This window comes from Notolepis coatsorum, assembly GCF_963971535.1.
Source record: "Notolepis coatsorum genome assembly, chromosome: 17".
Classification (NCBI taxonomy): Eukaryota; Metazoa; Chordata; class Actinopteri; order Aulopiformes; family Paralepididae; genus Notolepis; species Notolepis coatsorum.
Window position 1 is genome coordinate 60,205,436 of NC_140181.1, and position 21,307 is coordinate 60,226,742.

The window sequence follows — 21,307 nt, forward strand, 5'->3', positions numbered from 1 at the left end:
TTTACAAAGGTAGTTAATGGTATCAAGCTGACTAAACTTGCTAGCATGCTACATTAGTTGACACTCAACAGAAAATAAGTCTGTCAGATAGTCAGATCACAACTTGCCACAGCTTTTTTTTTTTTTTACATGCTTGCAGGAGGGATTATGAGCATTAACATGTAACTAACATAAATTATGTAATGATATCTTCCTGTTATGTGAACCATTCATAAATCCCTCTGGTATTTTGAACTATATAGTGCTTCTAGCAAGTGGCTGGCTCGTCTTGCTGAGACAGACACCTCGTGCTTATTGTTGCCAGCGGAACAGGGCTGGGCTCGCCTCATGCAGGTCCTCATGATTTTATTATTTCCCATTCCGTAGCTCAGAGCGTCTCTCATTGTATTGGTTTGCCCTCTTGTGGACATAACAAGTAACACAGCCCGAAAGCTGGTCATATTTTTTTTTTTACATGTAATTCGGTATTTCAAATTGTAATATATATTTTAATATGTTCAAACTTGTGTGTTTTTAGGACCAATCATTTAATGTACTTTTTAGCCAATGAAGACAGAACTTTGGTGTGTGTGTGTGTGTGTGTGTGTGTGTGTGTGTGTGTGTGTGTGTGTGTGTGTGTGTATGAGCCTCTGAGCATGTGTGTACCTTCTCTTGTCTCCCTGCATCCCATTCACCAGATTCAGAAACTTGCGGGAGTCCTGAAATCACATTTTCTGATCAAATCCTGTGACTCAACTAAGATTAGAACAATGTGATACAATCCTAGCTTAATGAAACACAACACATGCGTACAGATGCTCAAGTGATGTTTTTGTCTGAAATGCAATGTTTACCGTTTCAAACGATGAATCCTGAATCTTGCTGAAGGCGCTAGCGACGTACTCCATGGTGAACCAGCGATCTGCTAGCTCTTTCCTCTGGCCAGGCATGCTCATCCTGCACAGCGCCTCCGTCAGGAAATTCTGCAGGTCAAAATCTGGCAGAGGCAACACTGTGTTGTTGTGTTTGTGTCTCAATAAGACTCTGGTTACTAGGACCAACCCAAATGCTTCAAAGCTTCAATCACCAAAATCAGTATTGAAATTATTTTCTTTTTACCCCTCCAAAAATAGGAATTAGCCTTATTGAAATAATAACTGAATATTATTCATTATGAATCAACATTAATCAATCTACCTATTTAGCTCTCATCTATCGCAGATGATGTGCAATAATTTTTTTTTATGTCATTGTGCCTTGCTGTCCGCACACAGGTGATATCTTGCTTAGGCAAAGTGTAGGCTATCCAGGCTCCAGTGTTTTCATTAACAATTTAAATCCTTCCCCTTCTACAATATCGACAGGCTTTTTTTTTGGTGACACGCCTGTGATTGATGGAACATCCATTTTCAGTTGATGCAGACCATTATCCGTGGTTGGCAACTGTAGCCATGCGATTGCTTTGCCTCCCTGCCATTTCAACCCCTTCAGAATAAATTTGTACTAAAGCTGGCTGATTGGCTGCTGCCAAAGAATGCAGACACGTTAGTCTTTCTGTCACACAACCTAAGACGTTGAGCCTCATATCATTCAAAGCTCCAGGTATGTTAGTTTGTGTTGCACTCATATAATTCAAAGCTCCAGGTATGTTAGTTTGTGTTGCACTCATATCATTCAAAGCTCCAGGTATGTTAGTTTGTGTTGATCGTATATCATTAAAGCTCCAGGTATGTTAGTTTGTGTTGCACTTTATATCATTCAAAGCTCCAGGTATGTTAGTTTGTGTTGATCACTATATCATTAAAGCTCCAGGTATGTTAGTTTGTGTTGCACTCATATCATTCAAAACTCTAGGTATGATAGTTTGTGTTGCACTCATATCATTCAAAGCTCCAGGTATGTTAGTTTGTGTTGAACACTCATACCATTCAAGGCTCCAGGTATGACAGTTTGTGTTGAACACCCATACCATTCAAGGCTCCAGGTATGTTAGTTTGTGTTGATCACTATATCATTCAAAGCTCCAGGTATGTTAGTTTGTGTTGAACACTCATACCATTCAAGGCTCCAGGTATGTTAGTTTGTATTAAGACTTAGACCACATAAGCTACTTTTGTTAGATGTACCGTACTTTTCGGACTATAAGCTGCGGCTTTTTCCCCAATTTTTCGACCCTGCGGCTTATATAACGGTGCGGCTTATATGTGACTCGATGTGACCAAACACGAAAATGTACAAATCAAAATATTGCTTTTTTGACTGCATTGAAATGTTATTTATCTGTTCCCTTATTTGCTAAACTTAATACAACTTGTAAATGAGTTAATTCTTGTTATTTGTCCGACAGTATTGTGTCCCAATGCTAATTACATATGGTAATTAAACATTAAAACACCTGCAGCTTATAGTCCAGTGCGGCTTATATATGTACACATCATTCAATTTAGCTGCTGCGGCTTATAGTCAGGTGCGGCTTATAGTGCGAAAAGTACGGATTCATGGTTTTGCTTTGATTGGATATGGTTCTTTATTTAGTTTGATCAATGCACACTTAAAAGTGAAGGCACAATTTTATTGACTGCTTTTTTCACGCTTATTTATTGTGCTTTTATTAAGCCTAAAATTACTTACACTTTCTCTTTGTTCATGTTAATCCTAAGGCAACAGAAGCAATTCTGTTAATTATTTATGATGTAAAGGTCTACACACTGACAATGGCCTCATTTATTTTTTCCTTTTCATGAGCAACCGGCTGCACAGGCTATTTCTTTTTAATTATACCTTTGAGCAGTTTCAATTTTGCCTGTCTCTCAATAGCATAATTACAATAAAAAAGCCTAATGAATGCATGTCATGAAGACATAATTTATTAATAATAACAAGTTTGAAGAAAGTCCATACCGCCCCGTTTTCTCACAGTTTTGAATATACTATGATAATTGGTGTTGAAGCTTCGAAGACAGCCCTACTTTTTACAAGAGTATGGTGTTCATAAAAACGTACCACCGCCATCCAGTATCTGTCCGGCCATCTTCACCCTGTGTAAATTATTACAAACAGAAGAGACTCAGGATAACTCACAAGACTCTATTGATAGGATCGTGCACTTTGTCACAAAGAGAGATAATCACTGACTACTTATACAGTGTTTCCCACGCAGGGATGTGTGGCAGCCCACCACAAATACATTTACCACATTAACGGACATCTTAACAGTGCTTGTGGTGCATCCATAGTCTTCCCTATGGATTAATTTCCACAACATACATGATATCTGAGGCCTCCTGAGACGATAAGATCCTCTTCTCCTTCTTGAGCTGAATTGGCATTTTGTCCAGAATGTCATTGAGTTTGCGAATAGCCTACGGAATGGGAAATAAATGGCATTGTAATCTCAGCGCCAAGACCTTCACCGTTTTTAGCCAAACAATACCATTTCCAGTAGAATAGAACATGCTACAGGCCAGAATTGCCCCACACCTCTTTCTGAATCATGGTGTAGATTCGTGGATCTGCAGCCAACTGGCCAGTTGGATACAGGAGGGATTCTGTGACTTGATACGTTCCTGTGAAAGATAAGTTAATTCAATACACACACACACACACACACGCACACGCACACACGCGCACCAATGTTGGCATGTAGAGTAGGCTTTGATTAAACTGATAATTAAATCTCTGCAAGATCAAATTGTCAAACTGGGTACAGATTTGTCTCAATTAATTGACAAGGATACTTAAAGTGATGTGTTTTGGTTTAGTCCTCGTCAGATAAATAATCAAAGGATGCTTATGCTGTCATTGTTGGGTCTCATTCTCCAACGGACTTGAGACAAAAAATTTGCTCTTAGGGCCATTTAAGACATCTTAAATTTTGGGATTCCCCAACCGTCCCTAAGCTTGGATTCGGCTTTATTTGTCAACTCTACAGGCCTCCTTGGAATTAATTAATCATAATTTAAATAAATATGACAATATTTGTACGATAAAAGATTACGCATTTGATGTCGGAATTTTTTTTAAATAAATAAAATCCAAGCTTAGGGACGGTTGGGGAATCCCAAAATGTAAGATGTCTTAAATGGCCCTAAGAGCAAATGTTTTGTCTTAAGTCTGTTGGAGAATGAGACCCACTGTGTATTTCTAACAGCCAACTACTGTACCTAAACTGGGGTGGGTATATATTCAGTTAAATATCAAAGTGGGTCATACACTGGCTTTATATATAAGGGACAGTTTGACAATATCAAAGAAAGAAACTCCTTGAATCTTAACTTACCTTCTTTGCTTACTTCATGGACAGCCTACAGTATGAGAGAAAACAGTTACAACTTGACTGCTCAAGCTAATTTAGGCAATTCTCTATCCTAGAAAAGTGTGATTAGCTCACCATTAATGAATCAAAGAAGTCCTCTGCGAGGGTCAGCAAGGGCTGATTCCTCTGTGGGCCTCCCTTGATCCACAGCTGCCTACATTTCTCAAACCATTGCACCATGTACACACAAGAACAAGATTTTATCAACAACTTGCCAGGTTTACATGTACCTACATATAGACATTTTGTGTAATATGCGTATGGGTGTTGATTGTCGTGAAATACTTATCTTTTTGACCAGGCCCTGAGCTACTAACTCAGATAACCCTTGACATCCAGATATAGATAGACTTTTCCCACACTTGTACAGGATGGTGAGGCCCAAACAGGCATGTTTGGTTTCCTCGTCATCTAAGGCCTACATGAATAATAAAGAAACCATTTTGCCTCATTCCCAAACAATACACAGGCCATCCATAGCAGTGATCGTGTTGGGGCAGCTCTTACCAAAGTGTTTCTGTTACTGATGTAGAATGTTATTGTTAAGTGGTTGCACAATTTGAAAGCTCATGATATTGATGTTATTTCACTAAATTTATACTTGGCCCATTTCATGACTATTTTGTTGGGGCGAGGGAAGGTCCGCCAAAGGAGGACCTAACAGAAGAGGTTTGAGAACCACCGTCTTACCCTGTTGATAAGTTTGTCCAATTTGATGAGGAACTGTTTGGAGCATGTCAAGGTCCCTCTCTCACCAATGTCCTCTTGCAAGAAGGCATGCAATGCTTGGAAATTGCTGCTTTTCAGTGCCCCATCAACCAGCCTCTCCAACTACACATGAAAAGGGTTTTGTCAAAATGCTCTTCATGTTTTAGGCTGGCAAGTTTAACTTTATGAAAAGAAATATAACAAACAATCCAGCTAACAGCTGTATAATATGTGCATTTAATGCGTTGTTCAACTCCAAGGTTGGTCAGTATCACCTGGTGGTCCCGAACAGGTGTCATGCTGCACACAGAAAGATCCCTGGCTAGTCTCACTTTTCAGGCTCTGCAGTCATTAGCAAATTCACTGCAAAATAAAAATGGACAAGCACCACAGCCACTACAATGATGAGTCGACATTGTCGATGACGTTGACCAGACATTTCGTCTATTTGCAAATTCATGACCGACGCGTCGTATCGTTGCTAAAGTAGCTACAGTAGGAGTCAATAATGCAGTAGTAAAGCAGTAATGGCATATAGGCTACTCGCCCTACTCATGTATAGGCAATGCATCCATACTACACGGAATTTACAGACATAAATAAACTTTATGGCTCATCTCCTACTCTGGTTCTTCAGTAGGTAGGTGGTGTCAGAGAGGCAACTACCCATGATGTGACCTAAGGATAGCAGTACCGCACTTGAAAAACAATACTTCAATACATTTTGTAAAATTGTAAAAAAGTTAAATAATGCTTATTTTTCATCTACAACTCTCCAATTATTTAATGTTAGATATACAGTACCTCCAATTTATATTACCAATGAATGACCTCTCATGCATTTACATCATTATGACAAGCCCAGTAGTTTGTATGTACGGTCTTTTCCATTCCTGTTTACCAGTAATTTTGTCCTTGATACTACATGTTCATGGAGAAATTGTGTTTCATCTGGTGACGTGGAGTAACCTAATCTGTTGACCTAATCTGTCATGCTAAACTAGTTTTGGCTAGCAATTTCTCCTTTTTAAAACTGCCGCTTAAAATTCAAAATCCCCTGTCTTATGTATGTAGAAGTATGTAGCCTATATGTAGAAGGCTTTGTTCAACTTTAGGACAAAACACAGGGATACTGTATAAATCACACTGAAGACTATCAAAGCCCAGAAATAGTCATTACCTCTTACTGTAGTTTTCAGGTCACTTGGAGTTGGAGATTCATAAATGTAATATTAAATCTCCAGGTTGGGAAATGAGGAGATTTCCTGTAGCTGACTGGGGAAATACCATATAGGGGAAATCTGAAAAGGCATGTCTGAAGAAAACGGATCAAATGTAACTTTTCACAGCCAGTGTTAGAAATAGCTTGAATTAACATAATAGGAACGGTATCTGTGTATTTTATAAATAGCCAGTTGTGCCTTTAAACCAAGTTACATTTAGCGTCTTGATCTTCTTGGTGTTGTAATACTCTGTCTCAATACAGATCGTGGCCTCAACGTTAGTGGTTGATTGATTGATTGAAAACTTTATTAACAGATTGCAGAATGGTACAATACAGTACAGCTCAATACACACAATTGTTAATGGGATGCAGACCAGAGAAAGACTTTCGTCTTGTTTACATCAGGGTCCCCCACTATCTACCGGCGGGCTACTGCGACACTATCCCTCCCAACCTAGCCTGGGGTTAGCTTCTCAGAGCCAACATTAGCTTGTTGATAACCGTTAGCTAACATTAGCGTTATATCATTAGCTAGCTAAGCTCCGATATTATTTGTTGGTTAAATATGTACGTGTTTTTATTATAATTATTGACAATACGTTACAGTACAATAGAAATGTTACGTTAGAACCGAGGTTGGGTCAAGTAGTTATGTTACCTTACCTGTCAAGTCTTCAGCTGAGATCCAATCGGACCAAATGCACACGCGCGTGCTCTCACTAATACGGTAGTTGTAAAACCAAATGTACACGCGCGTGCTCTCACGGTAGTTGTAAAACCAAATGTACACGCGCGTGCTCTCAGCCTCTCACCCGAGGGGGGGGGGACATTACATCATCTGCATTTTGCTGGTTCTGGTTCCCCGAGCAGGCGGGCAAATGACCATAGACTGACATACATTTTAACCTTAGATTTTCCGGGCAACGGCCTGTCATGTAATTTTATTTTACTTACTCAGAAGCATTTTATAGACCTAAACATAAAACCTGAGCCATTTATTTGTCACTTACTTACCCAGAAGTTGTTGAAATTGTCAAATTTCTGAACATCTCAATGGAGAATCTGTCTGCTTACTGGGGGGCTGACATCTTGATTAGAAGTCAAATTCGTTATTTTCACTCCAAGTAATGAATTCATCGTGGCAGGGGTCCCAGTAAAATTAGATATGGCTTAATTGACTACTACTACTAGGAGTTTAGCACAATGAAAGAATGTATACAATTAATATGTTTCACTCCCTAGCTCACTGCTATCTCCTCATTCTGTTGCCTAACTAAATCATAACCACTGACAACAAAACCCTTCACACCTGTGATCTTATGACAAATGGTGTTAATGCATAGGATATCTATCTGGAGTCACTCTTGACATCATGTGGGGAAGAGCTTGGACTGCACCTACAGAACAAGCAAATAAAGAAAGCAAGACATGAAACACTACTGTATCATCAATTGATGTGCTTTAATCTAAAACAAAATGCAAAGTGCTTTTAATTTCTGGAAATATTTTATAATATTAATAAAATGTATATTGCATCATTTCGTTTGGCTGGATATCTGTCCCTTAGTAGCCTACACACATACTATTCTGAATACCTACCTGACAATTTACAGTAGAAAAGTGGTTCAATAATAAAAGATTTCATGAAAACATTTTCCATATAAAACAGTAGAGATCAGGGGGAGGAAGTGCATCACTCAATTAGACATGATCACTAATCGCTTATTAACAGTGAATGTTTTCTAAGTATTGTCAGTCCCAATGCATCTACAATAAAGTGCATTTGTTAAAATATCTGCATGCACTCATACAACATACAGTATGTGATTCTTTAACTGTCAAAAGAACGGCACTAAAGACAATTAAAAAGAAAAATACCACTTCACTGGTAATGATATTTTGGCTTTGGCCAACTCAGTCCAGTATAATAAATGTACCATGAGTTGACATGAATTTGATTCCACCAAATTAGGTCAATACAAGCCCACAAATAGCTAGCAATAAACATCACATTTTAAAATACAGTTCTAAACTAACATTCGCCACAAAAAAATGTATTCTCCCCTTTCTCTTAGTGCGACTTTTGTTAGCATCCTATATAAAGTGCACCATGCTATCTTCACATTCCTTGGGCACAGTAAGCTTGTAGTTATGGCACACTAGCTTATAGTTCTGCCCACCATTGCTGTCCCAGTATTCAGTCCCACAGACACGGTATCGGATAGCGAACTCCATCACTGCTCCTGGCAGCAGGAATGGAGGGAAAGGCAGGTGGAAACGAAAGGTATCACAACTGAGCAGGTCCTCTCTTCCATCCCAGGGCTTGGTGACGGTGGTTACCCAGGAGGCCTTGCTTTCTGTGCAGCTCTTCCACTCTGTGAATGAATAGCGAACGTGGACATCTTTCTCAAAGTTCATATTAAGGACCTGGGTGACTCCCATGATGCCCAGCTCAAAACACACAACTCTCTCCAGACACACTTTCTGCTGGTGGAGGCGATCCAGGAACTCTGGCAAGTCACCAGGCTGTTGGTCAAAAACTGGCTTCAGGTAGGGCAAGGAGATCTCCAAATGCTTGCCATCCGTCAGCTCTGCACCCATCAGTAATCTAAAGGTGACATGTTGTGGCACAAACGGGTCTTCTCCAGTTTTGAAGACCCTGACATCTTCCAAGTCAAGCCCCAGAGAGTCTACAAAACGCACCCCAGCATTTCTGGAATGCCTTTTCCTTTCTGTGGGAGAGGGGAGAGAGTGAGAGCGTCTTCGGATAATTGGTTTGGGCGTGGGCTCACAGGAGGGACTCTTGTATAACTTGTGTTGTCTGGGTAGCGTGGCTCTCGGACCAGGGGGTCGAATGGGAACCGGCTTCTTCTCTGTAGGAGCTCTGTTAGCCTTGAGCATCTCAGTAAGATTGATAGTGATGTGGGGCCTGGAGACATTGGAGGGACCCAGAAGATCAGGTTTGCTGGAGGGAATCTTCTCATGTCCAATCGACCAGCCTGAGCCTCTATCCATATTCTCTGATAAGTGGGGTCCCACTCACCTAGGAGGAAATTGAATAGCATGTAATTCATCAATACTTAAACATTTCGCGGGAAATTGAGTTCATAGCAACGCAGCGTTGTGGTGATGAATGAATTAATGAATGAATGAAAACTTTATTTAACAGATTGCATTGTACAATACAGTACGGCTCAATACACACAATTGTTAATGTTTCAATTCATAGTGATATGGAACATATAGAATACAAGATAGTCACATTATCACCCTGACCTAGCGCTGTTTTATTATAATAACAGGTTGATCCGTTGTTTGAAAGTGAAGCGATTTAAAGTTATTCAAAGGAGTGGGCGTGTAGTGGAGTACTGTACGTGCACCGTGCACGTCGCTCTAATTTCCCATGCATATATTTATATATACTTATTTATATAAGTTAAATTAGTGTTTGTGTCAGGTGCAGTATTAGTCAACGTTACACCTCACCAATAATAAGCGATATGATGCGATTGTCAAATGTTTTGCTGGTTGACGGGCGACGGCGAAGCCAGGAGGTCGTCCATTTACGGTACAATATATCACTGATGGACGTTATCGTGCGTCGTGAAGGCTTCGCTAGCGGCGCCGCGCAGAAAGTTGATTTGCACACTTCTCAGCGCCCAGCTCACATGTAGATCAAGCCCATCTGTCATTGGAGATCAGCGACGATCCGCGCTGGTATCGGAGCGCTACTGAATGACCAGGATGTCAATCGGGTGCATGGGAAATGGAGTGATAAACTACAACAAGTACAGTTTATTCCAATTATTTTACTTGATGAAGCACGAGATTGGCTCTTCACTTGATAGAAAATGACGCAAAAACGCAAACATATAATTAATAAATGAACAGAAAGACGACCACCTACTTAAAAGAGTAACGCATTTAATTACCTTGCACTACAAATCCCACAATGCTCATCGGGCTCTACTCGAACATCGCAGGCAGGCATAGAGCCAGACAGCAGGTAAACAAACCGTTTTGACAGGGAGGCGAGCCAAACAAAGCAGCTGTGTGGTGTCTGGTCGTATGCATGTTTAATGTCACGGAGGATGTCATTTGGAAAAAAGGCACACTTGCACTCGCCACTCCAGTAGACATTTGTTGCATTGCGGTTGTACAGAGACACGACTCGACGACATTACCCCGAGAAGTAGAGTAGGGCTTATTCGTGCAGTGGGGAATCGACAGCCGACATCTGCGCATATGATGCACTGCAGCACTTTTGATTTAAAATTTAAAATGGACGTGTTTAGCGTAATTCTAAGAATAGAGTCTCTCATTCGAGATGTAGGTTGGGTTCTTTAGCTAGAGCATTATTTATTTGTGCTGGACTGAAAACAGCAGTCCTCCTGCCACCTACAATATGGGACCCATCATGCAGGAGCGTACAGCATCCACGACACTGAAACGCGTCGTATCTAAAGAGAAGATTCGGGTTAAAAACGCTGAAAATACCGGACCAGTACCCAGGTAGGCAATTAGGCAAAGTATACAGTGTCCATAATTTTTTTTTGCCTTTTGACTTTGGCTCAGATATACGAAACTGCACTCTCCAACCATTTTTACTTTGTCCCTAGTTCAAAGAAAGGTAACAAGGTGAAGAAGGCAGGAGGCCAGCTGAAAAATGGCCTCACAGGGCCAGGTCAGGATAAGGACGTGGTGCCAACAGTCCAGAGGGTGAGTGAGTGGCCGATGTGGCAACAGTTATTGCCTTGTGGTTATACTACAGTACGCTTCATAACAAGTATTGGCAAAATTACCATGCCATTTGTCTAATGTGTGGTGATTGTCTTACAGTCTTCTCAATCCCGAGGAGGCAGGGTGAAATCTGGCACTACGCGTAATACAAGCAAACTGTCCAGGTATGTATGTGTGAAGAATAATTTGAATTCTAACCATGTGCTTTGCTGTACAGTATAAGTTACATAAACCCCTGAGATATTTTCCTCAAACCCTTCTCTTTTCCACAGCCCTCAAGAGGAAGGAGGTGTGAAGCCTCAACTCCAGAAACATTCCACCACGCAGAGGAAAGAGGAGAAGCGTGAAGTTCAGCGAACGTCGCCATGCTGCAACGAACTCGACCAGAACCGAGGAGGAATGAGCAAGAACCGACGGGCCCTCTCCCTGCCTCTCTCCCCGATACCCGGGCTGCGCCAAGGGCCAACACACCCCCAGACATACTCCCCAGTCCCCACCCCAGAGACACTCCAACAGCACTACAACCAGAAAGAAGACGATACGGACAGCGCCAGCGACCTATCTGACTCTGAGAGGCTGCCCATTCTTCCCTCTCCCTGTACCCCCTGCACCCCTCCACACCTCAACCTCCGAGCCGAAATCATCAACACTAATGACTTCCCACCGGATTTCCCAGGACCCCCTGGGGTGGCGGGTGATGAGGATGAGTCCCGGAAGCCCAGCTACAGTTATCCAGACTTCCTGCCACCTCCCTTTAACACCTGGAGCCTGCGGCAGCTGGCGGTCTTCCTCCACACAGAGGGCCGCGGAGCCCCCAGGCCCAAGCCCGTAGGGCCCCTGGAGAAGTACCTGGAGAGACTGCTGCAGCTGGAGTGGCTCCAGATCCAGACGGTGCAGGCGGAGAACAGCCGCCCTGCTGGGAGTCGCCCCAGGCAGCAGCTGGGTCTTCCCTCTACCGCCGTCGCCCACCCACCCAGGCCCCACACGGCTCCCCCCAGCCGCCTCAATTCCCCCAAAGGACTGCGGCAGAGCCAGCGTGCCTTCCCTTTCACTTCCGCCAACAACCCCCTCTCGCCCGCCTCTGCCCAGCAACAGCTCTCTCGCTACTTAGTCTGTCCCCACTGCCACATCCGTTACCCGCTGTGCAATGGAAGCTGCTCGGCCTATGCCTACCAGCGGCACTCACGCCTCAGCCCGCTGCTTGAGCGCAGAGCCAGGCCAGGGGCGCCGGCCAAGAGGAGCAGCAGTGAAAGCCGGGCTACCTCCTCTGACGGCAGGGCTGCAGGAGGAGGACAAGGAGGAAGTGGAGCCCAAACCCCAGTTAGCCCCACAGCAGGAAGGAGTCATCTCAGACAGCTGCAGGCGGGGGGCAACTCCCGCAAGCCCTCGCAAGAGCCTGGTGCTGCCGCTAACGGTAAAGAGCAAGGGAGGAAGGGCCGCGCCAGAGCCAACTCTGAGACGGATGTGAAGAAGGAGCCCGGCACTAAAGCAACTAGTGCGGAGAAACGCGTTTCCCCCGGAGGTAATGTTAAGCGAGAAGTCAACGCCACCAAGAGTGTCGAGAAGGACTGGCAGAGGGTAGAGGCGGGAGGGCAGGCCTCTAAAACTGGCTTGAAGAGAGCGGTCAAAGAGCCCCCATCTCTCTCCAAAGCACCGCTGGGCACCAAGCAGAACGGCAAAGCAAAAAACGTTCACTTTGTTGCAAAGTAACTACCGTTTCCCCACCACTAGCTTTACTTGATAGTTACTTGGTTGGTAGAGGAGCTTAAATCTACGCTTGCTTTATGTGTAATCAGTGTATTACTAACGCATTGTAACTGTTCCACAGCAGTCTAAATCAGTTTGTTGCTTGCAGCCTTCAAAAGGTCAAAAAACAAAACGGCAGTGATTTTAAAAGCATAAGGTTTTATTTCATAGACCAGAATTGCACATAGTTCATTCAAGATGTACAGTCTATAGTCATGTTACACTGTAAGGATTCCATGTTGATATGGAAGAGTCCTTATGACACTTCAAACACAACTCTCGTAGTACGGCTTTATGCAAACGGAACCGCTTTGCTCAAGGCACTTTGCATTGTACAGTCATTTTTAGTCGGTATAGATTGTTAATGTTGCAATATGTAACAAGTAGACCTTTATCTTTTGACAATAGCCAACTCTCAACTGTAGGAATCAAAGTAATCCTTATTGAAGTTCACTCAGTCTTCACATTTTATCATAGAAGAATTCAGCCATTAGTGGAGTTGTTTTTGATGTTGGAATGTATTTGTTCTTATCGTTTCTTTGATGTTGCTTTCCATTTATATTCTTTGGTGCCTCATGTTTCAATGTGTGTTGAATTTAAGATTTCACAGGCTGGCCAGAAAGAGGTACAATAAATTGTATTGATGTAATTTATTTTAGATGTACTGGTGCAATGTTTATTTTTGGGGGAATTTTGGTTCTAAGGGCTTATCTCATGTTTTAATAGGCTTGAATTCTATGACAAATATATTTTGCCTAGAGCTGACCTCTTTGTTTTGTTCAAGAAAGACAGACAGTGTAATGTTTGCTACGAATGTAAATGCATATTTTTCCAAATTTTGTATACCATAGTTCTATTTATGATAGGTGTTGTGTTGGACTGTATTCATCATCGACATTTCTATGTTTACATTTCCATGTGCAAAAGGAAAAATATTTAGCATAGTAGCTGAATGTATATTTTTCAGTATGTCTGCCGTGCTGTACCATTGGTCAATCATGCAATTCGATGGAACTTCAACTGTAGTCCTCATCATACTGTAGCTGTTAAACTGTAACAAGGACAATACTTGCATATAGTATTATAGTACTAGTATTCTGTTGCATACTTGGAACAGTCGCTAGAATACCATGTTTACATTAGAATGTCATAGATTTCTTGTATTTCATTCATAAGAACACCACATCCATGTCAATTTTGTGACGTTTGATAAGATTGCACCTCTTCACTCAATATCCATGTAAATTAGCCTATCAAAACCATAGATCAGGGACAGGAGCTGTGGACTTTATTATAAATGTGTACAGTATGTTTAAAAGCACGCACAAAAATTGTGGTATGGATTTTCTCAGTGTTGAATGCAAGTATTTGTAAAGGCATAGAAATAAATATGTTTTGCACTCATCTGAAGTAGAATCATTTGTCGGTCTGAATTAGGAGTGAAAGTGAAATTATTTTAAAAATAAATGCAGATTTATTAAGACGTGGACATTAAAAGAATAGTTTATAATAAAAAATAAAACATTTAAAATGCTGTGATAATTTCTTCTGGTATAAAGTGTTTTAGAAGCTGGCGGAGCTGCTTCTCCCTGTCATTCACACATCCTGGAATAGAGAAGAACACGTTTACTAAGTAACCAGAATGATATATTTTTTAAACATTTATTTATTAGTCATCAAAGGTACAGTTGAATACAGTACACATTGAATGGCACATTTAGTATTTTCGCCCTCCCCCCCCCCCCCTCCCTCCAGGGTTCCCACAGACATTGCAAAATTAAATTCAAGGACTTTCTCAAAAAAGAAAAGGATACAGTTCACTTTTAAGTGCTGTTTTCTATAGCAAAAATGTATAATAATAATTAATAAAGAGAAAAAAATTCACATTTAATCGGATCCAATATTTATGGCTCAAACCCAATCTCCGACAATTAGCACTACCTTGTGTCAAAAACAAGCACTAAGCATTTCAAGGACCTTGTACGAACCCTCCCCCCTCCCTCCCCTATCCTGCCCAATCCTACAAATACACAACAGAAAACATAGAACATACAAACACATATCTCTCTCACTCATCTTTCCTTCTCATTGTCCTAGTGTCTTTAGCTTGGCTATGTAACCAATAAAAGGGCCCCATACTATTTTAAACTTTTCACTAGACCCCCTTAGGTTGTATTTAATTTTCTCCAGATTTAGAAAGAACATGAGATCTTTGAGCCATAGGGATGCTTTGGGGGCTGCTGGTGATTTCCACTCTAGCAAGATCCTCCTGCGTGCTAGTACGGATGCAAAGGCAATTCTATCTATTGTTCTTCTCCTAACCCTTTGGTATCCGGTCTTGGTAAGACTCCAAAGATGGCTATTTCTGCACTGGGAGTTAGCTCTATGTCGAAAGCCTCGGCGAGGTGTTTGAAAATAGCTGTCCAGAAGCTGTGTAGGCGGGGAAAAGACCAAAACATGTGCGTCATATTTGCTGGGGACATGTGACATCTATTACAAGAGTCTGTAATATTGGGATATATTTTGGCGAGTTTAGAGTTTGTGAAGTAGATGCGATGGACCACCTTACATTGCATCAGATTGAGCCTGGAACAGGATGTACTATTTACTCTGGCCAATACTCCATTCCAAATATTCTCATCTATAGCATCACCCCATTCTTTTTCCCAGTCCTCTTTGATTTTATCAAGAAATGTTTCTGTGTTACGGGAGATCAGGGTGTAAATCCTTGATATAAGACCTTTTTGATTTGTGGGGATGTCCAGAATTGTGTCAATTACTGAGTTGGAGATCATAGGGAAGGAGGTATTATGTTGTTTAACCCAGTTTAGAACTTGAAAGTATCGGAATAAATGAGAATGATGTTAAAGGATTACTTTGACATCCTGTATTCTAGACTTTATTTTTCAACACTACATACTTGTGAAAATGTGGGGGGAAATGTCATTATTGGCACAAATCTACTCGTTTTAGTAGCATTCATCAGCGAAAGCAATGTCTACCAATAGTTGCAAATTAACAACCAATCTTACTCTGGCAAGTGTTACCCATTACTTTTAAAGGAGGAATGTGTACAGCGCTAACAAGGCTTTTCTAGGGTCACGGAAGACACATTAAATGTTAAATGCTGCCTGGTGAATAAAAATAAAATAATGTCTTTACATAAGCAGCGAATTGGCTGTCTGACAATAGGCTCTCACTTCACTTAGGCAAAACAGAGTCTATTTTGTTCGGATCTAAGCCCAGATTAAAAAAGGCTCCTGAACTCAAGGTAGAATTAGGGTCTGAGGTTACAGCAGCAAGAACAGCAGTGAAGTACATGGGCTGTATGCTGGATGACAGTCTGGGGGGGGGGGGGGGGGGGGGGATGGCCTTACAGGTGCTGGCTAAGGTAAATGCCCCCACCAGGTTTTTGGCTAGAAAGGCCAATCTTCTTGACAGGGAAAGCCTTAGACTACTGGCCAACAGCCTGGTGCAGTGTAATTTTGATTATGCTAGTGTAGCCTGGTTTGAGGGACTGTCAGCTTCATTAAAGAAGAAACTACAGGTGTCACAGAATAAGCTGATCAGGGTTGTGATGGGCCTAGGCCCTCGTGATCATGTTTGGAGGAGACATTTTCAGGGGCTCAACTGGCTACCAGTTGAGGCCAGAGTAGCCCAGCTTAGGCTCAACATGGTACACAAAATAATAAATAACAGGGCTCCCAAATATTTTAGCAACTATTTTCCTAGTGTTAGTGAATCACACAGCCACATAACGAGATCTAGCATAGCAAACCTGCATCCTCCAAGGTGTAGAACAAAGATGGGACAGTGCTCATTTGCTCACAAAGGAACACAGGAGTGGAATGAGTTGCCTTTGACCACCAAACAGATCTTGAACCTGTATAGTTTCAAGGTGAACGTTAGGAAATGGCTCCTAGAAAATGTCCCAGAGTAACTAAGGAAGGTTCTAGTTTTTAATGTAGTGTAGTTTTAGTCTGTCTGTACATTTTGTACATATTTTATTAATAATGTTGTATTTTACTTTTTAATTCTATTTTTAGCAATATACTGTAGGCTGACGATAATATGTGTAATACATGTTTATGTAAATACCATGTGCTGCTGAGACCAAGGACCACAATGGAAATAAGTCTGTGACTTTTTTGTGCTATCCTTGATAATTTTAGGATGCATGACTTGTTGTAACATGTAATGTATTTTAATAATTGTCAAATAAATTAAACTAAACTAAAACACAAGCAGCGGGCTACTATGGTCTTTGAAAACGTGGAAAAATCATGGAATATGAGAATTGGGCATTAAAATTCAATTAACATACATTTGTAACATACAGTAGACACAGCATTGAAATGCATGTCATGATATTGTTGTGAACATTTGATGTGCAGGAAGGACCCCCTTTTGCACATTTATAAGCCCTTTGAGACGGGTGGTATCTCTCCACCTACTCAGATTACCTAGGTGTGTGTTGGCGGTGAAACAGGACCCGCCCAGACCTTCCAGGTTTCTGTCAATCGTTCCACATCAGTTCAAAGCCACCCTCCCCCTTCTCCTTGCCTGTCAGCCTATTGAGACAGACCACGGCTAATTAGTACACACGTGAGCTGTGGCCCAATTCCCTTTAAAGGCTTCTGTCCCCTCCACTGGCCTCTTGGTAACCAGAGAGGGGAAATCAACTTCCGTCCGGCTGATTTTACCTGGGTGGTGAGTTATTTATCACGGCTGGGCGGATGCAGACCCGTTTCCCTGCCTACTGTGTCTCTGTCAAACACGCTGTGACCCAGTTCTAAAAAAGGGTGCATTGTTTGGCTACTATTGTTCTGATGATATGAAGAGGCAAGCAACATTTCTCTGGTCACAGATTCAGAACAGGCGTTCCTGGTTTTCATGACAGGCAACTGGTTTAAAACCATTTAAATGACAATGAAAAACATGAGCACTCTCCATGGCAAGCAGGTGTCCAATTTGTTCATTGATCAATTTCAATGAGGGAATCTATAGCTTTAAATACTGTATGTTTGTACTCGGTTCCAGGAGAATGGAGCAGCATAGCTAAAAGCATGTTTCCCAAATTCAGTTCTCAGACTCACAGTAATATGAGATATAATTTTGTGATATGATTGTCTGTCAATCAGAATAGATATTTCCTTCAACTGCAGGATTATATATAGATTTGGGGTTTAAAGTAACTAAAAGTTATCAGTACATTACCAACTTTGATTATGCCATTGGAATTTATAGCAATTATTTAAAGAGGAACAACCCATTTTAGAATGTATACATGTTATCCCTGTGGTCTAAGACAATAAAAAAATATCAGAAAATGAACAACTCTCCTGAATCCCAAACTTAGAGTGCTAGAACTGTCATTTGTGATGTCATCAGGTATACATTCTGGAACTGCTCCATAGACTACGGGAATGTTCTGACTGAGTATACAAGTACGTTTTCTCTTGCAGAATGGAAAACACTACTGTACCATAGAGTCAAGCTCATTTGTCAATGGAGTAGCCCCAGACCTTATACCTAATGACATCACACGTTTGGAGTCTTATCCTCTGGTGCCTGGCTTTGGAAGAGAGTGGCCATGGACATGATATTTATGTTGGAATTCTTCATTCGGGTCGTGTTCCCCTTTAAACCTTGCCTCGTTTCTCACCTGCCCTCCATGTCCACAATGTGCAGGGTGTCCTGCAGCAGACGACACTTCAGCTCATAGTCCTCTTGACTACTGGCTGTGAGTGATGGAGTGGCGTTCACCTCAATTAGCCACCTACGGAGACATACGAAGGACATGAATGATGAAATTGACCTAATATTTACCTGGCCTTTTATCCGACATGAGGATGATCAGTGGTGCAAGGTTCCGTTCAGTTCCATTAAATTGAATGAACGTCCCAAGTACAATAGCTAGAAATATGTCACAGGACTGATTCAGTCAGCTGTAATCAAATATATGCGATTAAATCCTTACACCAAGTATTAGTTCACAGCATTATGTTGATTAATAATAAGTGAACATTCATTACGAATATTTCTTATTCTCAATTTTACAGATTAATGCAGTTGGATTACCACATTCATTATTCATGATGCATGAAGCCTTATTATTCTACAGCACTAAAACCACTCCATGAGTAATGGCTGTCTGTTGAGTAAATACAGACTGTGCTGTAACACTGAAGTGAATGAATCTGTCCACTGAATCCGCAAGGACATATCTGACGCTGACATTTAATAATACAGTTGTTCTTATTTATGGCTTGATCATTGCATGCCCACTATATTTTCCATATGTTGTGCTGATTTATGAAGCAATTGAAAGTCAACAGTGTATACTAGAGCCTGACACTGGCAGATTTACCACTGTGCGTGCCCCTCCCAGGAATGCAACGCCATAAGAGGATGTGGACATAGAGAGAGGGGGGTTGTGTGTGTGTGTGTGTGTGTGTGTGTGTGTGTGTGTGGTGTGTGTGTGTGTGTGTGTGTGTGTGTGTGTGTGTGTGTTGTGTGTGTGTGTGTGTGTGTGTGTGTTAAAGGGGCACTTCACCAAAAAACATTGCCAATTTATTTTGCACATCTCACACACATCTAAAAACTCAAACAGTTTTGCACACAGTTAGTTTGATAGTTATTGAGAGTAAATACGTTTGAATATGGCCACCAGGAATGTAATCAGGGACATTGAATCCTTGTGTCGTGTTAATTATAGCTCAAACTAAATTAAGTGTGCAGAACTCTTTAGCGTTTTGGATGTGTGTGAGATTATGTGAAAAATAAATCAGCATTGTTTTTTGGTGAAGTGCCACTTTAAGAAAGCCCATAGCGTCATCAATGACACGTCTCACCAGCACACAGCCTGTTCTTCCTCTGTCATCAGGCAGGAGTATCGTAGTATAAAGACCACGTGTTCAAGGACAGTTTCTACCCAGGCCATATGCTAAAGATCCTGTGTCTTATAAATGGCCTTTTCCAGTGTTTAGCATTGTTTCCTAGCAATGGGGATTATATCAATGTGGTCTGTGTCTCTAATTATCATTTTGACTCATCAGTCTAGTCTCTAGTTCACAAGATCTTCTCTCACTCACTAAGCCATTCTGATTTGACTGTTTTGCTGACGTGAATAAGGCACTGCTTAGTAGTCACCGCCCACAATCAACAATTCGCTCAGCAACAGAGCGAGTGGAATTAGTCCTCAAACAGAGGGTGCCGACAGACAGCAGAGAACGAGAGGCAGCGAGAGATAGAGGGAGAGAGAGATAGAGAGAGAGAGAGAGAGAGAAGAGAGAGAGAGAGAGAGAGGGAAGGAGTGTGTAAATGTGTGCACTCGCATATCACTGTCAAAATATCGTTGCACACGCTCCCACGCACACGCCCATATTCCGACCCGTGCAATAATATTCACAGGGGTATATATTGTCATTTGAAACAAGTTACCAATGCAATTGTCCCGTGGGATTATGCCCCCCCCCCCCCCCCCTGCGGCGAAATTAATTAGTATCCCCCTCAATCTTTCTCTCTCTCTCTCTGTCTGCCAGTCGCAGACTGTGGGTGACTGTCACTCAAAGCGCTTATGGGCGGAGCCCAGCCAAAACAGCTTGAAATCTTGAAGTTGACATTTTTTGCTTTTGAGTACTTGATAAAAAATATTAAACAATGAATTTCTTTGAAAAAAACTTTACAGATGTGTTCCATAGACTCACAGGAATTGTGTAAAGTTGCCCAAATAGTGAAAGGAATAGCTGCATGTCCCCTCAAACAAATAATCATTAATTCCTTGATTACTTACTAGCACTTTATTGATTATTATGGTCATGTTGTATGTACCTTATACACTGTGTGTGTGTGAGAGAGAGAAAGAAACATAATGAGGTTATTTTATTTCTACTTTGGTTTTCAGTCCATCTGATCTTTTTCTGTAGATTATTTGGTTCTTGCTTGTTGCATACAATACTTTTAGAACTTCAGAATCATAAGAATGAAAGAAGAACCTGTTGTGATATCAGTGTGGCTGAGCCATGCACAAGCCGGGGCCGTGGAGGGAGAGACAGAGGCCGTGCAGATACCAGACCACCAAGGTACATTTTCACATCACCTAATACTGTGATTGGGATCAGAACTCTGAAGAACTCAATGAAAGAAAGCAGAGAAGAGTTCACTTGTTGATGTTCTCCTTATGGCTTCATTTCTTTCAGTGTGCCATCTGATGTCAGATGGAAAACAGAGGAAGAGCCTGATGACCACATCAGTCAGCCCCCGCACACTTCACCCCAACCCCCCCCCCCCCCCGGAGTGCAAGCACCATTGAATGTGGGAAACCCTACACCATCAGAGATCTTCACTCAGTTCTTCGATTAAGAGGTTCTCCGTCTGCTGTGTAAGAACACCAATATGTATGCAGCTAAAAACCTTGAAAAGGGAAAAAGATTTGCCTGGACAGACATCCTACCAGCGGAGTTCCTTCAGTACATTGGGCTGTTATTATATGTCTGTGCTGAACCCACATTATAGAACTTCTGGCAGAAAAACATCATTTTCCACGTGGCCTTCCCTGCCACCATTATGTTGTGGAACCGCTTCATGGCCAT

The 21,307-nt window shown here is 41.6% G+C and overlaps 2 protein-coding genes across 2 annotated transcripts; one reads left to right on the forward strand and one right to left on the reverse strand.

Moving 5' to 3' along the window:
• Positions 1–7,729: 7,729 nt before the first annotated feature.
• Positions 7,730–9,802, reverse strand: ppp1r3da (protein phosphatase 1, regulatory subunit 3Da). Its single transcript, XM_084334044.1, has 2 exons — positions 9,709–9,802; positions 7,730–9,265 (listed from the first exon to the last, which is right to left on the reverse strand). The coding sequence occupies exon 2, from the start codon at positions 9,240–9,242 to the stop codon at positions 8,322–8,324; it is 921 nt and encodes a 306-aa protein (XP_084190170.1). The 5' UTR covers positions 9,243–9,265; positions 9,709–9,802; the 3' UTR covers positions 7,730–8,321.
• A 464-nt stretch (positions 9,803–10,266) lies between these two features.
• On the forward strand, positions 10,267–14,107 carry fam217ba (family with sequence similarity 217 member Ba). The gene is made up of 4 exons (XM_084334055.1): positions 10,267–10,739; positions 10,847–10,946; positions 11,067–11,131; positions 11,240–14,107. Exons 1-4 carry the CDS (start codon positions 10,633–10,635, stop codon positions 12,675–12,677), a joined length of 1,710 nt encoding a protein of 569 aa, XP_084190181.1. The 5' UTR covers positions 10,267–10,632; the 3' UTR covers positions 12,678–14,107.
• The last annotated feature ends 7,200 nt before the right edge of the window (positions 14,108–21,307 follow it).

Excerpts from the sequence above, each read along its gene's own strand:
- ppp1r3da (XM_084334044.1), bottom strand. The coding sequence starts at position 9,242 with ATGGATAGAGGCTCAGGCTGGTCGATTGGACATGAGAAGATTCCCTCC.
- fam217ba (XM_084334055.1), top strand. The coding sequence starts at position 10,633 with ATGGGACCCATCATGCAGGAGCGTACAGCATCCACGACACTGAAACGC. Across the intron at positions 10,740-10,846 it reads AATACCGGACCAGTACCCAG|TTCAAAGAAAGGTAACAAGG; the intron begins GTAGGCAATTAG and ends CTTTGTCCCTAG. Across the intron at positions 11,132-11,239 it reads AATACAAGCAAACTGTCCAG|CCCTCAAGAGGAAGGAGGTG; the intron begins GTATGTATGTGT and ends TCTTTTCCACAG.